We start from the raw sequence: 22,784 nt of genomic DNA on the forward strand, positions 1-22,784 counted from the left end.
TTGGCAGTGGGGGGAAGGTGCCTTTCCCCATCTGGCAGCGGCATCGTCCCCGCCGCAGAGCCCACCCCGATCCCGGGCCGCCTTGGAGACAATTCCCCTGTCACAGCCCACCTCCTGCAGAAAAACGTTCGGGTTGAATGCGTTTTCTGTTGTCTTTTTAAATTTTTATTTTATCCTTAAATTTCGTTATTATTCTCTTGAAAGCCCATGGAAGGCGGCCGCCACCCCCCCACCACCACCCCCCCGCCCCCGGCCGGTCCCGGCCACTGCCCTGCCCGGCGGCCCCGAGCGCCTCAGGCCCGGCCCGGCCAACGCCTCGCTCTGCGCAGGCGCCGCTTCCAAGCCCGCCCCGACCGCCGGGCCCTGCCTCGCAGTCGCCGCCTGGCGGACACGGCCGGGAGCGGCACTGCAGCCGCGCGCCCCCCCCCTTTGCGAGACCCCACCTGGGTGAGAAGGTGACTCGGGATCATTCCTCTGGGAGGAATCTTCGTCCGTATTGAATTTTGGCACTCAGACAGCCCCTTGCAGTGTGGCGCTCCTGCAAGTGAATGACTGCCTTTCCACCCAGGAAAGAAAGCCCTTGCCCTCTGTCTCTCACCTGCAGTTAGTGCGCCACTTTCTGCACTACGTGGGCAGCAAGAGCTTTGTGGGCGGGCACCTTTGGTCTGGGAGGAATCTTTGTCCGTATTGAATTTTGGCACTCGGACGGCCCCTTGCAGCGTCGTTCTCCTGCAAGCCAACGACTGCCCTTCCACCCAGGAAAGAAAGCCCTCACCCTCTCTTTCCACTTCTCTCTCTTTTTCCTATTTCTTTCTCTCTCTCTCTGCCTCACATTAACTGTTAATAAAAATCCGTCCTGTTGACTCTGCAACATGGTCCCATTTGCACTTTAATTTTGGCAGAGACCTCTCTAATAATTTTAAGAACCTGATCATGACAGTCCCCTAACGTTGCCTCCATGCAGATCTGCTCCGTGGGCCATGTTCATGTCCCTCACCCCCAGCCCACAGAGTTTGAGATGGCACTTTGATGGTTGGTGGACATTACTTTGTTAATTCCTAGAATACTCATCAGGATGTAGCCTCTGGAGCAGGACAATCCACTCCATGGTGGGATAATCCAAAAAGGAGAGAGAGAGAGGAGCTCAGGTAGGGGTTGGTAGCCAGGGAAGGGGGGAGTTGAGGGGTTCCTGGGCTCCTCAGGCTGGCATTGCCCCTCTGCCAGGGGGATGCTCCATTTTAGGATGCTCTGCACCAGCAGGATGTAGGACATGGAGTTGGTCAACCATCTTAACAGTCATAGAACTCTGCAAGGAGGGAGAGAGGGGAGCTCAGGGGGTGTCCCCAGCCAGGAGAGGTGGGATTTGGCGGGGGGGTGCTCACCGGAAAGAAGATGTGCATGAGGAAGAGGAGCAAGACTGCCACCAATGCCAGCCCGGCCCAGCCACAGTAGCGCCAGCGGATCCCATAGCGCAGGAGGCGGAGCGGGGATTGCAGCCACAGGAACGAGGACTTGGAGCGCCTGCAGATCACAGGGAGCTCAGACACCCCACCCCTGATCTCCCTCCCCACATCCCCATGCTCCTTCCCAGAACTCACCTGGGCACTGGCAGCGTTGGGTAGTTATTAGGCTCCTCCCGCCCTTTCCCCACCGGCCGCTCCTCGGCCTCCTCGGCTGTCAGCAGCTCCAAGCTCAGCTCCAGCTTCCCCTGGAGGGATTGTGGGGGCAGTTGGGATGCAGAGCGTGTCCCTGCCCTCCTCCATCATGGCTGCCCCCCATTATCCCAACATTCCCAACCTACAGAGAGCCGCTGGGCACCGTCCTCCTGCATCGTGCAGGGCCACCAGCCCCGCGTCCGCCGCATTCGGAACAGGTTGATTGAGGAGGGGGCCAGGGCTGGGGTCCTGCACCAGGGCCAGGGGACACTACGGTGCTCCCAGGGCATGGCCCTGCACAGCCTGGGGGTCAGAGCTGGGTAGGGCAGCTTGGTCAGGTCCAGCTCCAGGACGCCTGTGGGGAAAGGCAAGGAGAGAGAGTTCCCATCACCAGTGGGAGCTTCCCATCACCAGTAGGTGCTCCCCTTCCCCAGCAGATACTTTTCATCCCCAGTGGGTGCTCCCCATCCCCAGTGGGTGCTCCCTGTCACCAGTAGGTGATTCCCATCATTTGTGGGTGCTCCCTGTCACCAGTGGGTGCCCCCCAACCCTCTGGAAGTCCAGGGGTAGGGAAATGGGGTCTCACCCAGAAGATCATCTGCTTTAAACTTGTCATTGTCCCACACTTGGAGGATGAGTTTGGGTGGCACCTTCAGCACTGTCTTGTCCAGGCTCCAGACGTGCTCCTGGGGAGGGGGAAAGAGGGGTCATGCTTGTCACACTCGGGAGTGTCCTCTGTCACCCCAGGGTCCCTATCATCCATCCCCAGGGCCCCTGTCCTCCCAGGGCCACCCCCAGGTTCTTTGTCACCCCAGGGTCCCCATCACCCAATCCTGGGGTCCCTATCACCCCAGGGTCCTCATCACCCATCTCTTGAGTCCCTGTTCCCCCAGGGCTATCCCCAGGTTCTCCGTCACCCCAGAGTCCCTCTCACCCCAGGTCCCCATCATCCACTTCTTTGGTCTCTGTCACCCCATGCCCCCCTCCCTCCCCAGTCTCTCTGTCCCCCAATCCCCCCGGGGTGTCCCCCCACCCTGCGGCCGATGACACAGAGTTTCTCAGCCGCCAGGAACTCGAAGGGGAACAGGAAGCGCCAGTTGAAGGCACCGTGTCCGTCCCGGGAGCGGTAGTGGATGTCTGTGTGCTGCTGCTGCTCAGGGAGACCGTCCAGCCACCTGCAGGGACGTAGAGCACTGCCAGGGGGCACAGGGGACTGGGGGTGGGGATGCTGGGCTGACAGGGAATCTGAGAATGGGCACCTTGGCGTGAGAAGGAGGCTGGGAATGGGGACTCTGGGGTGACAGGGAACCTGGGGTGACAGAGAGATGGGGACTCTGAGCTGACAGAGACCCCTGGGGTCACAGAGAGACTGGGGATGGGGACACTGGGGTGGGTGATGGGGATCCTGGGGTGACAGAGAACCCCAAGTGGGTGATGGGGACCCTGAGGTGACAGGGAAACTGGGGATGGGGACCCTGGGGTGAGTGAAGGGGACCCTGGGGTGACAGGAAGAACTTGGGCACAGGGACACGGCTATCACAGCTGGGGGTCATGGGGGGACTGGGGGTGAGGACATTGGGGTGACAGGGAACCTAGGGATGGGGATCTTGGGGTGGTGGAGAACCTGGGATGTGCGAAGGGGACCTTGGGGTGACAGTAATCCCAGGAGTGAGTGATGGGAATACTAGAGTGACAGGGAACATGGAGAGAGGGACCCTGGGGTGACAGGGACCCCGGGGGTGAGAGAGAGCCTGGGGGTGGGGACGATGGAGTGACAGGGAGCATGGGGCTAGGGGATGGGGACTCTGGGTGACAGAGAACCTGGTGATGGGTGATAGGGGTGACAGGGATCCCAAGAGTGAGGGATGGGGACACTGGGATGATAGGAGAACCTGGGGATGGAGACTCTGGGGTAACAGGGAACCTGGGGATGGGGACCTTGGGATGATGTAGAACTTGGTCATGGGGTGACGGGGACCCTGGGGTGACAGAATCTGGGGATGAGGACCCTGGGATGACAAGGACAGATGCTGGGGGGTGACAGGGACCCCACAGTGATGTGGACCTATTTGTGGGGCACACACGTGTGCCCTGTGCTCACCCAGTCACATAGATGTCACTCATGCGCTGCCCCAGCAGGTTGGTGTCCCCCAAGTCCGTGTCCCGCACATTCCACACCACACAACGCAGCTCATACCTGGGGGGAACAGAGCAGTGTCCCCGTCTGCCTAGGGATAGCCGCCCCAACCCCCCAGAGCCACTCACCCCTCAGCCTTGCGGGGGTCGATGTTCACAGGGGGTCCAGGGGGTCCGAGGTTGGAGGGGAAAATGTCAACCCACATCTGCAGCTTGCCCTGCATGGGGCACGAGGGGATTGGGAATGGACACCTCAGGCACCCCTTGGTCCTGGGGGACCCAGTCACCCACCCCTAGGGTCCCTGCCACCCCAGGCTCCCCACCCCTAGAGTCTGTCACCCCAGGATCCTCACCCCAGGCTCTCAGTCACCTTGGAGTCCCCATCACCCATCCCCAGGGTGGGTCACATCCCCCCAGGTGCCCATCATACCCCCGCACCCCAGGATCCCTCCCTGCCTGGAGTTCTGCATCATTGTGAGGTTCTATCACCCCAGTGCATCTGTCCCTGTCACCCCAGGGTCCCCATCATCCACCCCCAGGTTCTCTGTCATGTCAGTGTCCCCATCACTCACCCTTAGGGTTCCTGTCACGCCAGGGTCCCCATCACCCACTCCTGGGGTCTCTGTCACCCCAGGGACCCCATCCCCAGGTTCCCTGTCACCCCAGTGTCCCCATGCCCGTCCCCATGTCCCCCCCCACCCATGGTGCCGGTGCCCACCTGCTCGAGGCCGGGCTGGGCACTGTTGTAGAGGGACCGTGTCTCCAGGTGCTCAGGCACAAAGGGGCACAGGTTGAGCACGTGCAGGGCCAGGCGCTCCCGGGGGGGCCCAGGGTGGCGGAACGTGGGGGGGCCACTCTCTGCACAGGGACCGGCACAAGTGGGACAGGGCCCGGACACACCCCCAGATCCCCCTCAAACTCCACCCAGACCCCCCGGACTCTCCTCACCCCTCAGACCCCTGTAGACCCCCCGCCCCAGTCCCCTCCACACCTCCTCCACACGCCCCCAGACTCTCTCAAGCCCCTCCCAGACACCCCCCCACCCCCTCCACACCCCCCCGGACCCTCTCAGTCTCCACCCAGTCCCCCCTATACCCCCCCAGTTCTCTCCCCAATCCCCCCAGCCCCTCCTGGACCACCCCAGCCCCTGGACCCACCAAAGTGCCTGAGGAGGAAGGTTCGGTGGTTGAAGGTCACAGCCAATCCATCGGGGCTGAACTCAGGGGTGGGCAGCCCCCGGGTGACAGCGACGAGCTCCAGGGTCCTGCTTGGGCACAGCTGATCCCTCCAGGCTGCGGGGCCCGCACTGAGAGGCAGGGGGTGGGCAGGGGGCTGCGAAACCTCCCTACCAGCTGTCCCCCCTGTACCCTCTCCTATATGTACCCCCTGTGCCATCCCACTGTGTCCATTCCCATCCCTCATTCTCATCCCTGTGCCCACCCCAGCACTACCCCCATGTGCCCACCATCCTCCTTATGCCCTCTAATCCTCCTTGTGCCCCTGCCCCTCTGTGCCTACATCCCAAGCTCCTTGTGCCCACCACATCCCTGTCTCCTGTTCCCACTCCTGCCCTCATCCACTCGCTGACTCCCTGTGCCCATTCCCAAGTGCCCACCCTATTCCTACCCCTCTGTGCCCCCATCTCCCTGTGCCCCACATCCCTCTGTGCCCACTCATCCCTCTTCTCACCTCATTTCAATCTCCCTGTGCCCCCCTATCCCCCTGTGCCTACCCCATCCCTGTCTCCACTCAATCCCTAACTCTCTCCCTGTGCCCATTCCCAAATGCCCACCCCATCCCCCTGTGTTCCCCCGTGGTACCCACGTGTGGTGCAGGGTGGGCAGCCCGCAGTGGGCACGGTGGTTGGACAGCAGACGGTTCTCCAGGTCGATGGAGGTGCTGCCGATCTCCTGGTCCGGGGGGAGCCGGTCACGGTCCAGCAGTGTCACCTTCAGGTCCTTCTCCAGGGGGATGGTGGCCGTCATCTCAAACATCCTGGGGGGGGGCAGAATGGCATCGGCACTGGGACATGGGGGTGGGGGGCACCCCAGACCCCTCCCAGACCCCCTCATATCTCCCCAGAAAACCAACCCCCCCAAGTCCCCAGACCCCCACCCAGACCCACCCCCAGACACACCTAGACCTCCCCCAGACCCTCCAAGACTCCTCCTAGACCCCCCCAGATCCTTCCAGAAACTCCACAGACCCCTCCCATATCCCCCAAAACAACCAACTTCCGACCCCCCACAGACCTCCCTGACCACCTTGAGACTCCCCTAGACTCTCCAGACTCACCCTGACCCCACTCAGATGCCTCTCAGACCCCTCCAAACCCCATCCAGATCCCCTCAGATCCCCTCATTTTCTCCCAGACAACCAGCCCACATTGAGCCCCCGCAAGATCCCCATCCAGACCCACCCTCAGACATCCCTAGACCTCCCCTAGACCCACCCAGACCACTCACAGACTCCCCACAGACTCTCACAGATCCCACCCAGACCTTTCCAGACCATCCCAGACCATTCAGACCCCTCCAGAACCCCCTAGACCTCACTCAGATCCCCCCCAGCTCTTTCCAGAACCCCCCAGATCCCTCCCATATGCCCCCAGACAATCAATCCCCCCGACCCCCCCAGATCTCCACCCAGACCACACCCAGACCCCCCTAGACCCCCCCAGACTTCTCCCAGACCCCTCCAGATGCTCCCAGACCCTCCCCAGACCTCCACCCAGATCCCCTCAGACCCTTCCATATCCCCCCAGACAACCAACCTTCCTGACCCCCCCAGATCCCTCCCCCAGACTTACCCAGACGCCCCTTGAGACTCCCTCCCCCAGACTCCTCCAGAGCCACCCAGACCCCTCCAGACCCCCCTCAGATATCCCTGTCAGATCTCACCCAGTCTTACCCAGAAACACTGACCTCCCCCAGATCCACCTAGACCCCTCCCAGACCCCACCAAGACATTGTGTAGGGGCACCCACTGGCTTGGTGAGTGGGGACCCACAGGCACGGGGAGCTGGTGGCAACAGGATCCACCAGCACAAGAAATGGGATACCCAGTGGAACAGGGACCCACTGGCAATAGGAAAGGGATATCTGGTGGAATGGGGACCCACCAGTATCAGGAATGGCACATCTGGTGGCATAGGGACCCTCCAGCATGGGAATGGGATATCTGATGGCAGAGGGACCCACTGGCATTGGGAATCTGGTGGCACTGGGATCCACCGGCATGGGGAAGGGGGACCTGGTAGCACAGGGACAGATTGGCACAGGGATGTGCTGACATGCAGAATGAGCCCCCCTCCGCCCAGTACTCCCCTCCAATCCCTGTGCCATCCAGGGATGACTGTGCCCACAGGCCCCCAGCCCATCCCCACCTGCCAAACACGGGCTCCAGGGTGTTGGGCACGTACTGGTCCCGCTGGCCCAGGGTCCTCTTCCCCAGGGACACCCGGACATAGGGGTCACTCTAGCAGCAGGGAGGGCACAGTCAGAGTGGCACCAGGGTGGGGAGAGGGCAGGAGACCCCCCCCCAGACCCCCGGGGGTCCTTACCAGTCCAGTGACATCACAGGGGGACAGGTCAAAGGCCCGGACGATGTAGACCCGCACCAGGCAATCCTGGGGTTTGCTGGGGGGCAGCTGCTGGAAGTGCTGGGGTGGGGGGGGCACCCTGGGCTCCTCGGGCAGGGGGTAGATACAGAACAGCCCCTGAGAGAGAATCCCAGCCGTGCACCCCTGGAGGGTCTCACGGCCCCAGCTCTGGGGTCCCACGGGGGGGTCTCACTCACCTTGAACTCACCCACAGGCTCAGGATCCTGCCCAGGCACGGGGGGACCACCCGGTTTGTGGAGAGGGAAGGTCTGGCAGAAATCCTGCAGCCCCTGGAACTCGGGCACGGCCTCCAGCTCACAGCCATAGATCTGCAGGACCATGCCCAGCCTGGGATTTATCCCTGTTCTCATCCCTGTCACCCCCATCCCTGTCCTGTATTTGTGCTTCTCCCCATCACAGACCTGTCCCCTTCTTCATCCTCATCCCCTTCCTATGTTTATCCCCATCCCAGCTTCATCCCTGTCCTCGACATCCTTGCAACTTCATCCCCACCATATCTTTATCCCCATCCCTGTCCCCTTCCCATCTTCATCCCCATCCTTGTCCTCTTGTTCAGCCCTGTCCTTGTCCTCATCTGCCTCCCTTCATCATCCCTGTCCCTGTCCCCATCCTGCTTCCCTTCTAATCTCCATCCCTGCCCTTGTCCCCAGCCCGTTTCTATCCCTGTCCTGTCCCAGTCCCCACCTCATCTCCATCCCTATCCCCATCCTCATCCTGTTTCCATCATCCCTGACTCCATCCCTATCCCACTTTCCTCTCTGTCTCCGTCTGTGTCCTTGTCCCCACTCATCCCTGTCCCATCCTGTCTCATCCCCATCTCTGTCCCATCCTGTGCCATCCCCACCTCTGTTCCATCTCCACCCCTGTCCCATCCTGTCCCATCTCCACTCCTGTCCCCATCCCAATCGCAGGCTCTGCCTCACCTTAAGTCTGTCCCTGTTTGTTCCCCACGGGATTTCTCCCTTATCCTCCAAGGCCATGTAGAATTTGCTCCACCAGTCCACCTCCTCCTCTTCCTCCTCCATGTCCTAAGGGAACAGGGGAAGGTGGGATGGGTGGCACGGGTAGCACAGGTGGCCTTGGTGGCCCCCGGGTAGCCCCATTCCTGTGCCTACCTTGTCGCCATTCCCCTTCTTCCCAAGGCAGCTGAGCAGGATCTGCAGGAGCAAAGGGCACATGGGGAAACTGAGGCACGGGGCCCAGCAGTGCCAGGGTGGGGGGTGCCATCCCAGGGACTCACCTGGGCGATCCTGGCCCAGGCTCTGGTGAGGAGGTGGGAACATAAACCTTTCCAGAGACTGAAAACGGCCAGCAGGGAAAGGGGTTCATCTGTGGGAGAGAGGGATGGGCAGGGATGGGGCAGGAAGAACCTGGGATGGGGCAGGAACAGGGCAGGAATGGTGCGGGGATGGGACCTGGGCAGGGGGCATCTCGAATGGGGCAGGGGGCACCTGGGATGGGGCAGTGATGAGGCAGGGATGGAGCAGGGGTGGGAGAGGGGGTACCAAGGGTGGGGCAGGGATGGGGCAGGGGTTACCTGGGATGGGACGGGGAGTACCAGGGAGGGGGCAAGGGGTATTTGGGATGGGAGAGATGGTACCAGGGATGAGGCAGGGATGGGGTAGAGGGGAAGAGAAATGGGACAGGGGGTAACTGGGATAGGGCAAGTGGTACTTGTGATGGGCAGGGATGAGACAGGGGGTATTTGGAATGGGAGAGGTGGTACCAGGGATGGGGCAGGGATAAGCAGTACCTGGCATGGACACGACTGTATAGGAGCCAGTCCCAGTGTCTCCAGGGCCAGGGGGCTGCTCCTGGCGGGGGGGCTGCTCTAGGCCAGGGGTCCTGCAGCGGTACTGGCCCAGTCCCCGCACGCAGCCCTGTCCCACCAGGACCTCCAGCTTCCTGTTCCCCCTGTCCCACACCTGCAGCCGGATGGGGGGCACCAACTGCTCCTCCTCTGGCAGGGCCTGGGGACGAGCCACAGGGACACCCCAGGGTGCCACAGCAGCACGCACGGGTGGGGGTCATCCCCTGCCCCCCCCCCACTCACCAGGGTCAGCAGGAAGGTGGTGGTGGGGAAATTGGGGTTGGAGGCGAAATCCTTGATCACAGGAGTCCACAGGGTCTGGTCCTCCCACTGCAGCTCCAGCCTGGGTTCCCTCACAGCCCCGCGCAGCCCCCGCAGCCCCCAGGCCAGCACCTGTGGGGACACCTGGAAGGTGTCACCCTTGGGTGCCCTGGGGGTCCCTTGAAGGGCATCTGTGCCCAGTGGGAGGGTTAAGGTGCTTGTTCCTGTCCCCATCCCCATCCAACTCCAGTCTCCATCTCACACCACATTCCCACCCCACTTTTATCCCTGTCCCATTCCTGTTCTTGTCCCCAGCCCATCCCCAGGACCTTCAGCAGTCCCTGTCCCTGTTCCGTCTCCATCCACTGTCCCCACCCTGTCCTTGTCTTCATCTCATCTCCACTACCTTCAACACTGTCCCTTGTCCCTGTCCCCCTCCCAGTCTCCATCTCAGATACTGTCCCCATCCCACCTTCGTCCCTGTCTGCATCCCTGTCCTTGTCCCCATCCCATTCCCAGAACCTCCAGCACTGTCCCTGTCCTCATCCCGGCCCCGAGCTGTCCTTGCCTTCATCCCTCTGTGCTTGTCCTCATCTTCATCCCTGTTCTTGTCCCTGTCTCATCTACATCCCCTTCACCCCTGTCCATGTCGCCATCCCCAGGACCTTCAGCACTGTCCCTGTTCCTGTTCCCCTCCCAGTCTCCATCTCAGACCTCGTCCCCATCCCACCTTTATCCCTGTCCCATCCTAGACTGTGCCCACCCTGTCTTTATTCCTGTTCCAGTCCCTGTGCCCATCCCTCTCCCTGCTTCACCCTTGTCCCCATCCCATTCCCTGCTTCCTCCTTGTTCTCATCCCTACTCCCACATGTTCCCCTCCCTGTCCATTCCCCCCTGTATCCCCCCCCCCCCGAGTGTCCCCATATGCCACCTCCAGTGCCACCCTCTGGAGCCGTGGCTGGATTCCCAGGGGAATGCCAAGCACATCCTTCCTCAGCGGGGGGGGTGTGAGCACTGCCAGGGCCCCGTCCTGCGGGGAGAGGGGTCAATGACAATGGGACCCCACCCTTGGGTGCCTCCGTGCCCCCCCAGTGCTTCTGGTGCCCCCTGCTCACCTCGGGCTCGAGCAGCAGCTCAAAGGCAGCCACCAGGTCCCCGGCCGGGCCCCACGGCCCACGCAGGGGGTGAGGCTGGAGCCGGGGGGGTTCCCGGTGTCCCAGATCCAGCCAAACCTCGGGGGTGCACACACACCTCCCCAGAAAAACACCGGCACCCTGTGAGGCAGGGATTGGGTGAAGGTGCTGCCCCCACCCATGGGTGCCTCTCTCATCCTTCCATCCCTGACCCCCTCGGTCTTCCCATTGCTTCCCCCACCCGTGGGTGACCCCTCGTCCTTACATTCCTCCTGCCATCCCTCCATCCGTGTTCCACCCCTCATCCATACCTCTATATCCATCCCTCCCTGCCTCCCTCACTCCTCCCTCCCTTCTCCCATCTCTCTGTCCCCCATCCCTCATCATCTCTTGCCCCATCCTTCCATCTCTCCCTCATCCCTCCATCCATGCCCCATCCCTCAATCCATCCTTCTGATCCCATCCTTCCTTCCCTCCCTCCCCCCTTCCCTCTCCACATCACTCTTGTTCCCTCCGTCCCCAAATCCTTCCATCCCTTACCCCCCCAACCTTCCCTACCTCCTCCTACCCCTCTATTTCCCATTCCTTATCCATCCCTCTGCCCCCATCCTTTCATGCCTCCCTCCCTACTCCCTTCCTCTCCACATCGCTCCCTCCATCCCCAAATCCTTTCACCACTGACCCCCCATCCTTCCATCCCTCCCACTATCCTTCCATCCATGTCCCATCCCTCATCCATCCATCTGCCCCCATCCTTCCCTTCTTCCCTCCCTCCCTCCTCTCTTCCTTTCTCCCTCCTCCCCCCACATTGCTCAGTCTACCCCCAATTCTTCCATCCCTGACCTGCATCCTTCCATTCCTCCTGCCATCCCTCCATCCATGTACTGTCCCTTATCCATCCCTCTGCCGTCCTTCCGTCCCTCCCTCCCTCTCTCTCCACATTGCTCCCCCCATCCCCAATTCCTTACATCCCTGACCCCCCCATCCTTCCACCTCTCTCTCATCCCTCCTTCCCTCCTCCCTCCCCCACTGTGATCCTTACCTCCCCAGCCTGGTCAAACACCTCCACCACTACGGCTGGGGGGTCCTCCCGAACCCCTTGGGGGTTCCCGAACAGCAGCACTGGGTGGAGCAGCAGCGTCTGTTCCCAGAGTGGGTCCAGGACACCCCGCACGACCCGGGAGCGTTGGCTCCGATCCATGATCGACACGTGGGCAGCAGTGGCTGGGTGACAGTGACACCATCAGTACCCTGTGGGGCCACTGGAGAGGGGGCATGGGGTGGGGGTCCCACCTATAGAGGTCTTGGAGATGCCAGGGGTCAGATCCAGGGCCCGGAAGAGGTAACAGCGGAGCTGGAAGCGGCTGGGACCTGCGGGACAGGGGTGTCAGGGGGGCTGGGACCCCCAGGCTGGACCTGGACACACACATCCCCCCTCCCCCCCCAGGCTCACAGGGGAAAGTGCAGAGAATGAAGGGCGGGGGCTGCTCCAGGGGGGGCCGCGACCCCCAGGGTTCCAGCAGTGCCACGGCTGGATTGTCCTCCTTGGGCGTGTCCTCCGTGTCCTGTGGCAGGAAGGGATGGGGGGTGAGGCATATGGGGCGTGGGGTGGGAGCCCCTCTGGCCCTGTTGTCCTCTGGTCCTGCATCTGCTGTCTTGTGTTCTGCAGTCCTATCACGGCCCATCTCCACATCACTTCCATCCCTGCCCTCCCTATCCTTCCATCCCTCCCTCATCCCTCTATCCATGCCCTATCCCTCATTCATCCTGCTGCCCCGTTCTTCCCTTTCTCCCTCCCTCTTCCCTCCCTCTTCCATCACTCTCCACATCTCTCCATCCAACCCCCCATCCTTCCATCCCTCCTGCCATCCCTCTATCCATTTCCCATCCCTTATCCATCCTTCCTTCCTTCCCTCCATCTCCCCATCTCTCAGCCGTCCCTTTGCCCCCTATCCTTCCATCCCTCCTCCCATCCCTCCATCCGTGCCCTATCCCTTATCCATCCCTCTGCCACTATCCTTCCCTCCCTTCCCCATCCCTGCCTCCATCTCTCCATCTCTCCATGCTCTATCCTTCATCCATTCCTCTGCTCCCATCCCTTATCCATCCCTCTGCCACTATCCTTCCCTCCCTTCCCCATCCCTGCCTCCATCTCTCCATCTCTCCATGCTCTATCCTTCATCCATTCCTCTGCTCCCATCCCTCCATCCATCCCTCCATTTATGCCTCATCCCTCATCTATCCCTTCTTTCCCCCATTTTCCACCCCTTCCTCGCCATTCCCCCCTTCCACCCAGACCCCTCCCCACCCTCTCTCCTACTGGGACTCCCTGCAGCAGGAACAGGGGTGCCACGGCCGTGGGCTGGGCGAGCACCAAGCCACGGTGCCAGCGGCGCCGCCGGCACAGGGCCCCCCCCAGGACACCCCCTGGGGGTTTGGGACGGAAGGGGCAGGGCCAGAAACACTCAGACTGCCAGGGCTCGTCCTCTGACACTGCTCCAGGGTCCTGGGGAAGGATAGGACAACAGGGACATGGGACAGTAACATGGGGACACCATGACATGGCGACACCACCATCCCTATCAGCCCATCTTGCCATCCCCATTCCCTCCTCCTATCCCCATCACCCCCAACCTGCCACCTCCATTCCCCTCCGTCCCTGTTACCCCCATCCCCATCATACTCATCCCTGACACCCCCTTCCCTGACCCCTCATCCTGCCATCCCCCTATCCTGCTCCCTCCTCCCCCCTCCTCACTCACAGTATCCGAGGTGGTCCCGTTGGAGCGGCTCCTCTGGATCTGGTTCCCGTTCAGCTCCTGCAGCATCTCACACACGGCACTGCCTGCGTCCAGCATCTCCCTGGGAACAAGGGGACAGTGCTGGTGTCACCCAGGTCCCCGTGGTGGCAGGTGGGTGGCTTTCCCCTTGTATCCCCCTCAAATCCTCCTGTATCCCCTCTAAACCCCCTCAAATCCCCCTCAAACCCCCATATCCTCCTCAAGCCCCCCTGTATCCCCCCCAAACTCCCTGCAGACTCCCAATATCCGCCACAAATCTTCCTGTATCCCCTCCAAACGCCCTGAAACCCTCCCATATCCTCCCCAAACCCCCCTGTATGCCCCCAAACACCCTTCAAACCCCCCTGTATGCCCCCAAACACCCTGTATGCCCTACAATCCCCTCAAATCCCTCCATATCCTCCCCAAACCCCCTGTACCCCTTTCAAACACACCTCTAACCCACCCAAACCCCCTCAAATCCTCTATCATATGAACCCAAAGCCCCCTCAAGCCCCCCTCAAGCCCCCTTGTGTCCCCCTCAAATCCACTCATAATCCCCCAAAACCCCCTCAAATCCCCAAACTACCCCTAACCCCCTCAAGTCCCCCCATATCCTCCCCAAACCCTCTCATATCCCACACAAACCCTCTTCAACCCCCTCTCAAAATCCCCTGTATCCCCATCAAACCCACCTGTAACCCCCCATGGCCCCCTTAAATCCCCTCATATCCTCCCCAAACTCCCCCAAACCCTTTCCCATCCCCCCAAACCCGCTCAAATCCCCCCATATCCTCCCAAAACCCCCTCGTATCCCAGCCAAACCCTCCCAACCCCCCCACAAACCCTCCTGTATTCCCCTCAAACCCACCTATAACCCCCAAACCCCCTTAAATCCCCCCATATCCACCCCAACATCCCCCCCCAAACCCTCTCCTATCCCGTCAAAACCCCCTCATCCACCTCGGCTGCAGCTCCACGTTCCAGGGCCCCTCCCAGCGCCATCCCTTGGGGGGCTGGATCTTTCCCGGAGGGAGCCCCTCCCTGCCCATGCCATCGGAGAAGGGGGGATGCCCCAACAGCTTCCAGGGCCCCCATTTCCCCAGAAGCCTTGTCTGGTTTTCGTACTGGGGGGACAAAAAACACAGCAGGGTTGGGGAGGGTTTGGGGGTTCCCTCAGGGGGTTTGGGTGGTCCCAGGGTGGTGTCACACTCACGGTCTCGGTGTGGAATTGCAGGGACCCCTCGAGGAGCCGGGGCAGGGCCCCGCTGTCGCACACCCGGCACAGCCACAGCCGGACACGGACCTGGGCACGGACCGTCCCGGAGCCCTGAACCCCAAAATGTGAGTGAGGGGTGGAAACGGAGAGGGGAGAGAGAGGGGACGGGGAGGGACAGAGAGTGGGACATGGGGAGGATGTGGTGGGAATTTGGAGAAGATGGGGGGGGTGGAGGGGACATGGAGCAGTAGCGAAGAGGATAGAGAGAGGGCATGGGGGGGACACAGAACGGGCACCAAGGGACATGGAAGGGGCGTAGTGGGAATTTGGAGGGGATGTTGGGGGGGGGATGTGGAGGGAATATAGAGGGGACATGGGGAGGGATGTGGCGAGGACACAGAGCAATGATAGAGGGGACATGGAGGGGGATGTTGAGGGAATATGGAGGGAACACAAAGCAGTGAGGTGACAAGGAGGGAATATGGGAGGGAGATGCTTGGGGTCAGGGAGGGACACATGGAAGGGACATCAAGCGATGACAGAGGGGACATGAGGGGACATGCAGGGGCACAAATAGGATGTGGAGGGGGTATAGAGAGAACACGGGGAGCTTCCCACCAGGAAGATGGTCTGCATCCTCCCGCAGAGCCGCCCGCAGGCGTCAGGGCCAGTTGGTGAGAAGGTGACATCGGTGACAGGGACATGGGCACAGCCCACCCGGCGCTGCCCCTGCAGCAGCCACAGCACCAAGTTGGGGACACCGGCCTGGGGCTGCAGGGACACAAGGAGAGACCAAAAGCCAGGAATTAAACTCTCCAAGAGGTTCGTTGGTTCGGAAAGCTGACATTCCCTTATTGGGTGCGCCCAAATGCATCCCCAGCACCCACCAGAGCAGGGGACAGTCATGGACTGATCCATATTCATCACACTGTGTTACATGTTCATTGCATTCCTGAATACTCTGCTAATTATCTCTGTGGGAGTTATTGGGATCTGTCTTTTAAGGGGCTTTGGCGGTCATTTGGGAACACCCTATTCCCCAAATTTCCCTTTGATGGTTCTGGATCTACTGATGAATCCTCTCTCCTTGAGAGCATCTCAAATACATGGTGCCCCTTCTCTGATCTCTCTGCTCTGACACACAACCCTTGTTCCCAAAACTAAGACATCTCCCAGTCCATATTAATTAACCACTGATACAGGTAATTAAGGCAGCAATAGCTGGCACAAGACTGTTAATCACTGATTTAAGGATCAAATATTATTGTGCTAAAGTTAAAAGAATTTTCCAACATCTCCCCCCGGCTGCATGGAAAGAAATTTTAAAGAAATTTATATTTCTTTAAATTTACATTTCCATTAAATTTATATTTAAATTGTAATTTATTTTTACACTTGAATTTTAATTTCATAATTATTTATATCTGTATTTAAATTATAATTTAAATTTCCTATTAATTAAATTTAATTTGCTTTTTAAAGAAATATAACTTGTTCAGAGATGATCATGCCCCAAAATTCCCCACCTCCACTGCCAGGGCAGCCACCCGTCTGAGCCACCTCTCAGCCCCCGACACCAGTGTGTCCCAGTCGTATTTCTCAGCCTTTACTGGAGCCTCCTTGGCCACATTCCACAAATGTCGCAGGAGAAGCCGCCGGGAATTCCTGAGCTGCTTGTCCAGAGCCGTGAGGGGTGTGGGTTGTGCCTCCAGCTGGGCCAGTGCCTGCCTGCAAAAACACCCCCAAAACTCCCAGTTTGCACCCAAAATGCCCGGTTTTTTCCCCACTTGGTTTCCCTAAAAATGCTTTGTGTCTCTCCAAATGCCGTTTCCCCCACGAAGTTCAGTTCCACCCAGCAATCCCCTGCTGCCCCCACAAATGTCCCATTTCCCCCTCCGAATACCCAATTGTCTCCTCAATTGTCCCATTTCCACCCCAAATGTCCCATTATCTTCTCAAATTCTCATTTGCTTCAATTCCTCATTGTTTCCCCCAAATGCCCCATTGCACCTTCAAATATCCCATTTCCCCGTCATTCTATGTTCGCCCCAAATGTCCCATCATCCTCGAAAATGTCCCAAATTCCCCATTCCACTCCCCCAAACCTTGACTGAGAAGCTCAAAAATCCCATTTCCCCCCCCCCCCAAATACCCCATTCCACGCTCCCGAACTCTGACTGACAAGCCCAGGGATCCCATATACCCTCTAAACTCCCCATTCCATCTGGGGGGGGGGGAAAGACGACTCCCAGAACCCCCAGCCCCCCTCTCACGTGCAGTCCTGCTCCCCAAACCCCAATTTGGGGGATTTAGAACCCTCAGGATCCCCAGCCCCCCGCTTCTCACGCGCAGTCCTGCTCCCCCAGCCCCGATTTGGGGAGCACGGGACCCCCAGGACCCCCCCCCTCACGTGCAGTCCTGCTCCAGCTCCCAGAGCAGCTTCACCCCCACGTCCCTCGCGGTGTCCCCGCGGCAGCGCCGCAGCTCCGCCATGTTCCTCTCCTGAAATCACATCCGAAGCCATTCCAGCTGGGTTGGGGGGGTGCCACCCCACCCCAGTCCTGCCCACCCCTAGGGTCTCACCAGGCGCCGGCACAGGGTGCGCAGGAGGTTCAGGGTGTCCCAGCGGCGACAATTGTCCTCCCAGGACGAGGTGACAGCCACCACAGGCTTGTCCCCGTGCCAGGGTAGGTGGTGGTACAGGTTCCCTGCGCCACCAAAAAACAGGAATTGAACTCTCCAAGAGGTTTTTTTGGGGGTTGGAAAACCAATATTCCTTTGTTGGGTGCACTCAAATGCACCTCCAGAACCCACCAGAGCACGGGACAGTCATGGACTGATCCATATTCATCACATTGTGTTACATATTCATCACATTTAATGAATACTCTGCCCATTATCTCCATGGAGTTATTTAGATCTGAGTAGCAGTCTTTCGAGAGGCTTTGGTGGTCATTTACAAACATCCCATTCCCCAGATTTCCCTTTGATGGTTCTGGATCTTTTGATGAATCTTCTCTCCTTGAGAGCATCTCAAATACATGCTCAGGTCATGGTGCCCCTTCCCTGATCTCTCTGCTGTGACACTCAACCTTTGTTCCCCAAACTGAGACATCTCCCAATCCATATTAATTAATCACTGATTTAGGTAATTAATGAAGGACTAATTTGCACAAGATTATTAATCACAGATATAGAGAATTAACACAAAGCCACTTTAATCTCTGGTGTTTGTACTAAGCAATACATGGTACAAAACTAAGCCTGATATAGGGATCAAACACTATTTTTGTACTATTGTTTTATTATTCTGATATAATACTTTAGATATGTGTATAATATTTTCTATATTTATATAATATTTTATATTTACATGATATTTTCTGTGTTTATACAATACACCCTGGTTTGTGTTTCCCCCCCTCTCGGGGTGTCCCCCCCACTCACCATCAAACACGGGGGGGCTCAGGGGGGTGGCCGAGGAGTCGTGTCCAATCCCGAGCTCAAATCCCAGCAGATCAGGACCCTCTGGGACCATCGTGGCTGAGTAAAACACCCCACAGAGCCCCCACTGGCACCGGGGCAGGAGCTGCTGCTGCAAAATAACCCCAAAACCACTCAAATGGGGGGTTAATTAATGGTTTGAATTACTCATCAGCACTCTTAACCACAAGCCAGGGGTTGGGCTTAAAGCACTTTCAGATGGCATTCAGCAAAATTTGGCTTTTGTGGGATCACAGGTTGAGGAAATTAGTGGGACTTTGAGTTTTGCTAAATTAAGCCTGATGGCCTTCAATGAACAAAGCCTGGGGGAAAGAAATATTAAAGTATACATTAATCACATGTTAATTATATTAATATATTATTAATATATATTAATCACATGTTAATTCTATATTGGATATTAAATATCATATAGTACGTGTTAATTTCCCAAATCTTCATTTGCGAAGCCTAGCCATGATGATGAGTATGTGTTAATTAGATATACTATAGTGTATATGTAGTATATATTTTATATATAAATACTTAAACCATATTATATAACATACATTATATATGTTATATGCTGAATATATGTATTAATAAAAATAAATAAGTATGTGTCCCCATGTCCCACATCCTCCATATCCCCGTGTCCCCATATCCCCCATGTCTCCATGTCCCCATGTCTCCATGTCCCCCTGTCCCCATGTCCCACCTGTGCCCGTTCCACATCCACGGGTGCCACAATGTCTCTCTGCCGCCCGTCTGGGGTCCCCTCACTGGTGCAGATCTCCAGGAGCACCCGACCCCGATAATCCACCCCCAAGTCCTGGGTAACAAAGGGGAGGTTTGGGTGGGCGTCCCTCCCCAAAAAGGCCACTGTGCCCATCCTGCCATCCCCTTGTGCCTATCCCGTCACCCCCCTTGTGCCCACCCTGTCACCCTCTCACTCTGTACCCGGGCACAGTCGGGCCGGGGGCCATACAGGGGCAGGAAGGCGGGTCCAAAGCAGGGTAGGAAGCCGGGGGTCCCCCCTGAGATCAAAAAAAAGGGGGGTCAGGGTACCAGGGGGGGTCTGGGTGCTGGGGACCCCCCAACAGTGGACCCTGCTCACCCTGGAGTTCCTCAGGGTCTTGGTAGATCTGGGACAGGTGGATGGTGGCAGCGCCCAGGACTTTGCTCCGGCATGACCTGTGGAGGGGAGTGTGAGGGGTCCCCCAGACATGGGGGGTCACCCAAATGCAGGGGTGTTTCCCAAATCCGAGGAGGTGTCCCCCAATCCCAAGGTGCCCCCCCACTCACCCCCGGAGAAGGTCCAGCTGGATCTCCTCACAGATGGGGGGCAGCTGCAGAGGGAGAACAGAGGGTGTGGGGTGGGAAAGGGGGTGTGGAAATGAGAATGGGGGTGTGGGAATGGGGGTGTGGGGATTGGAATGGGGATGTGGGAATGGAGGAGTGGGTGTGGAAATGGGGTGTGGGGTTGGGAATGGAGGTGTGGGAATAGGGGTGTGGAGTGAGAAGGGGGTGTGAGAATGGAGGTGTGGATGTGGGAATGGGGGTATGGGAATGGGGCTGTCCCCCTTTTTTGGGTACCCCTGTTTTGGGGAGAGGTGTAGGATGGGGGTCTGGGGGGACACCTCACCCTCAGTGGGAAGAAGAAGACCTCGTTCCACTCGGGGTTGGCACTGGGGAGCATCACTCGGGTGCAGAGCTGCGTTGGGCAGAGCCGTGAGCCCCCCACCATCACCCAGTCCCCCTGTTTTTCCTGGTGCGCCCCATTCCCTGCCCAGCACTCACCATCCTGCCGGCAAAGCTGACCCGCACTGCCACCTTCCCCGAGTCCCTCCTGACGCCCAGGCACGGCCGCGCCGGCTCCACTGCCACAGGAAGGGGAGACAGATGAGCAGGGGAGTCCCCCAAACCCCCACAACCCCAAACCCCCCTGTGCCTACCCTGTGGCAGGTCCTGGGCGCAGTACACGCGGATCTGCAGCATGGTAGCACATGGGGGTGGGCGCAGCAGGTTGGATTTCACGTCCTCGTCCCCCGCTGGCACCTCCTGCTCCTTGGGGAGGTGCCACAAATTAGGGAACCCCGCAGGAAGGTTTTCGGGGTGCTGAGGGGTTTAGGGGGCCTCACCTGCACTCTCTCCCCCGCCCGGCGCACGGCCAGGCTGACCTGCAGGTACCCCCGGGAGTGGCTGTCATGGTGCTGTGGGTGCTGCAGGCTCAACCACTGCCAGCTCAGGGTGCGCCCTGAAATGGGGGGAGACCTCGTGATCACATTGGGGTCACCCCAGAATCACCCTGGTGTCACTCCAGTGTCACCTCAACCCTCTCGCCCACCTGGTGCAGAGTACACAGTGCCGATGTCGAGCTGCAGGGATGGCAAAGGGGTGAGAGTGATCCCACACCCCATTCCCAACAACCCATTCCCCTCGCCCCGTTCCCAAAACCCCATTCCTGATGCCCTGTTCCAGACCCCCCATTCCCAACATCCCATTCCCGGCACCTCATTCCCAAGTCCAACTCCCAATGCCCTGTTCCAGTCCCCCATTTCCCAATTCCTCATTCCCAAGCCACATCCCTCACCTCGAAGGTGCCAATGACAGCTTTGGTGCAGAGGTTTTGGGAACGGAGCACCTGTGACAGGGAGGGGATATGGCATCAGGAGCCACCTCCTGTCCTTGTCCCTGTTCCTGTCCCTGTTCCATCCCTGCCAGTGCCACCAATCCCTCCCACCTGGATCCGGATGGGCTGTGCCACCAACTGCTCTGGCGTCTCGTGGAAATTTTGGCAGAACACCTAAGGAAAGGGCAAAGAGGGTGAGCGTGGGCTGAAGGACACTGGGGGTCCCCGTGTCCCCTCCCCGGGGTCACCTCATTGAAATAGGGATTGTTCCCTGTCCGGCTCCGGGTCCGGAAGTGCCGCTTCCCTATGAGCACCTTCACCACCGGCCTGATATTGTTGCCCTGGAGCTGCCGGGCCTGGATGATCCTCACCCGAACCTGCGGGAGAGGGACCACAGTGGGCGATGGGTGGGATACCACCCCCGGGGGTCTTGGGGTCCAGGGGGCTTGGGTTGGAGTCCAGGATAGTCTTCGTTTGGAGTCCAGGGTAGGCTTGGTTTAGGGTTAAGGGACTTGGTCTGAGGGTCCAAGAGATTTTGATTTGGAGGCCCAGGGGGATTGGTTTGGGGGTCCAGGATAGGCTTGGTTTGGGGGTCTAGGAGGTTTGGTTTGAAGGTCCAGGGGGCTTGGCTCAGTTCGGGGTCCAGAATAGGCTTGGTTTGGGTTCCAGGGGGATTGGTTTGGGGGTCCAGGATAGGCTTGATCTGGGGTTTAGGCCAGGCTTAGTTCGGAGTGCCATACCTGGAAATCCTCTTTCCTCTCCACAGGGGCCCTGCCAGAGTTCTGAGGTGTCTCCAGTGCCCCTGGCAGTGCCACCCATCCCTGACGGGTGACCGTGGCATTCCCAGCCTTGCCATGGGGGGTGTAGTAACAGCGGAAGGTGATGGTGCACTGCAAAGGGACGGTGACACCCCAGTGGCCCTGGTGGCACCCCAGGGTGCTGGAGGGGGGCTCTGTGGGGGGGAGCTCACCCCTGTGGGCTTATCCCAGCGGTCCAGAAGCAGGACATCCCTGCGGGCCATCGGCAGGCTGGGGTTGGCCACCAACTGGTCCAATGACACTGTGGTGCCACCCAGGTCCCTGTGGGGACAGGGGAACATGGTGAGGGTGGCTATGAGGTGGGGGTCACCCTGGGGTGCCCACCCACACCTGCCACTCACCCCCGGGGCAGCGGGTGGTCCCAGTGCTGGAGGCGCAGGCTCAGCGTGTCCGTGGGGCTTAGGGGACACTCGTCCAGTGACCACACTAGCTCCTGGGGGTTGGAGGGAGGTGACAAGGGGTCAGGGGGATAACCCGTGTGTTCCTGTGCCGCTGCAGGTCCCCCTGGGGTCACCTCACCTCATTCCAGGTGGGGCTGCGCTCCTCAGGTACCACCTGGGTTCTCCTGGAGGTACCTGTGGAGAGGACAAGAGGAGGGTGGTGGCACCTCAGGGTGGGGTCATTGGGGTAGCAGGGTAAGCCTGGCACTGGCCCCATGCATTGGGACACCCAGAGCTGTCCCCAGCTGTGGCCACCAACATCCTGTCCCACTGGGATGCCACCCCTCACACCAGGATGGCCAATACCACCCAGCCCCACAGGGACAGCCACTGTGGTGTCCCCTTCCTGTTCCCAGTGGTACCTCGGAAGCAGATGGACAGATGGACACTGGGACCAAAGCCAGTGGCCCCGGGGATGTGGACACTGACCACATGGAGTCGCAGCATGGCCAGGGACCATTGGCACTGGGGGTGGCGGCAGGAGTGTCACCAAGGGGCTGCCACCAATGTGCCACGCCTGAGGTGCTGTCACCGAAGAAATGGCTGCAGGTTTGTCACCAAGGGGCTGCCATCAATAGGCCACCCCTGAGGTGCTGTCACTGGTGATGGCTTCAGTGCTGTCACCAAAGAAATGACTGCAGGTTTGTCACCAATGTGCCACTCTCGAGGTTGTCACCAAAGGGGTGCCACCAATGTGCCCCTCCATGTGCTGTCCCCAAACTGATGACACCACAGCAGCATAACGGTTTGGTTCTCACGTTCCAGAATGTCAATGGGAGGGAGGCAGGGCAGGGA

The 22,784-nt window shown here is 59.3% G+C and overlaps 1 protein-coding gene across 7 annotated transcripts; it reads right to left on the bottom strand.

The window, feature by feature from the left end:
- Positions 1-1,030: 1,030 nt before the first annotated feature.
- Positions 1,031-22,614, bottom strand: FER1L5 (fer-1 like family member 5). Of its 7 annotated transcripts, none has more exons than XM_039386082.1 (50): positions 22,419-22,614; positions 22,069-22,124; positions 21,891-21,982; positions 21,702-21,810; positions 21,472-21,621; positions 20,980-21,108; positions 20,843-20,905; positions 20,693-20,743; positions 20,447-20,477; positions 20,241-20,356; positions 20,055-20,166; positions 19,900-19,979; positions 19,745-19,813; positions 19,405-19,448; positions 19,217-19,293; positions 19,060-19,136; positions 18,818-18,931; positions 18,064-18,211; positions 17,200-17,324; positions 17,027-17,118; positions 16,143-16,344; positions 15,235-15,387; positions 14,614-14,727; positions 14,361-14,524; positions 13,380-13,479; positions 12,926-13,123; positions 12,071-12,182; positions 11,911-11,988; positions 11,660-11,841; positions 10,600-10,758; positions 10,416-10,514; positions 9,467-9,616; positions 9,167-9,383; positions 8,654-8,742; positions 8,529-8,570; positions 8,337-8,441; positions 7,590-7,721; positions 7,354-7,509; positions 7,177-7,268; positions 5,616-5,786; positions 4,949-5,097; positions 4,510-4,649; positions 3,921-4,009; positions 3,757-3,852; positions 2,689-2,830; positions 2,242-2,341; positions 1,802-2,010; positions 1,599-1,708; positions 1,383-1,521; positions 1,031-1,306 (listed from the first exon to the last, which is right to left on the bottom strand). In XM_039386082.1, exons 1-50 carry the CDS (start codon positions 22,447-22,449, stop codon positions 1,199-1,201), a joined length of 5,763 nt encoding a protein of 1,920 aa, XP_039242016.1. In that variant the 5' UTR covers positions 22,450-22,614; the 3' UTR covers positions 1,031-1,198. The 7 variants fall into 7 exon arrangements, with proteins under 7 accessions (XP_039242016.1, XP_027602512.2, XP_039242015.1 ...); XM_027746711.2 differs by having other exon boundaries at positions 20,055-20,160; positions 22,352-22,614; XM_039386081.1 differs by having other exon boundaries at positions 18,064-18,208; positions 22,352-22,614.
- Between the last annotated feature and the right edge of the window lie 170 nt (positions 22,615-22,784).

Source organism: Pipra filicauda, unplaced genomic scaffold (genome assembly GCF_003945595.2).
Source record: "Pipra filicauda isolate LSUMZ 115617 unplaced genomic scaffold, ASM394559v2 scaffold462_size518177_pilon, whole genome shotgun sequence".
NCBI classification, from domain to species: domain Eukaryota; kingdom Metazoa; phylum Chordata; class Aves; order Passeriformes; family Pipridae; genus Pipra; species Pipra filicauda.

Bases quoted from the DNA above. Each gene is read 5' to 3' on its own strand.
- FER1L5 (XM_027746710.2), bottom strand. From the start codon at position 22,436: ATGCTGCGACTCCATGTGGTCAGTGTCCACATCCCCGGGGCCACTGGC. The intron at 14,525-14,613 runs GTGAGTGTGACA...TTGTCCCCCCAG, and splicing joins TGCAATTCCACACCGAGACC to TACGAAAACCAGACAAGGCT. The intron at 5,787-7,176 runs GTGGGGATGGGC...GCCCCCCCCCAG, and splicing joins CTGGAGCCCGTGTTTGGCAG to GATGTTTGAGATGACGGCCA.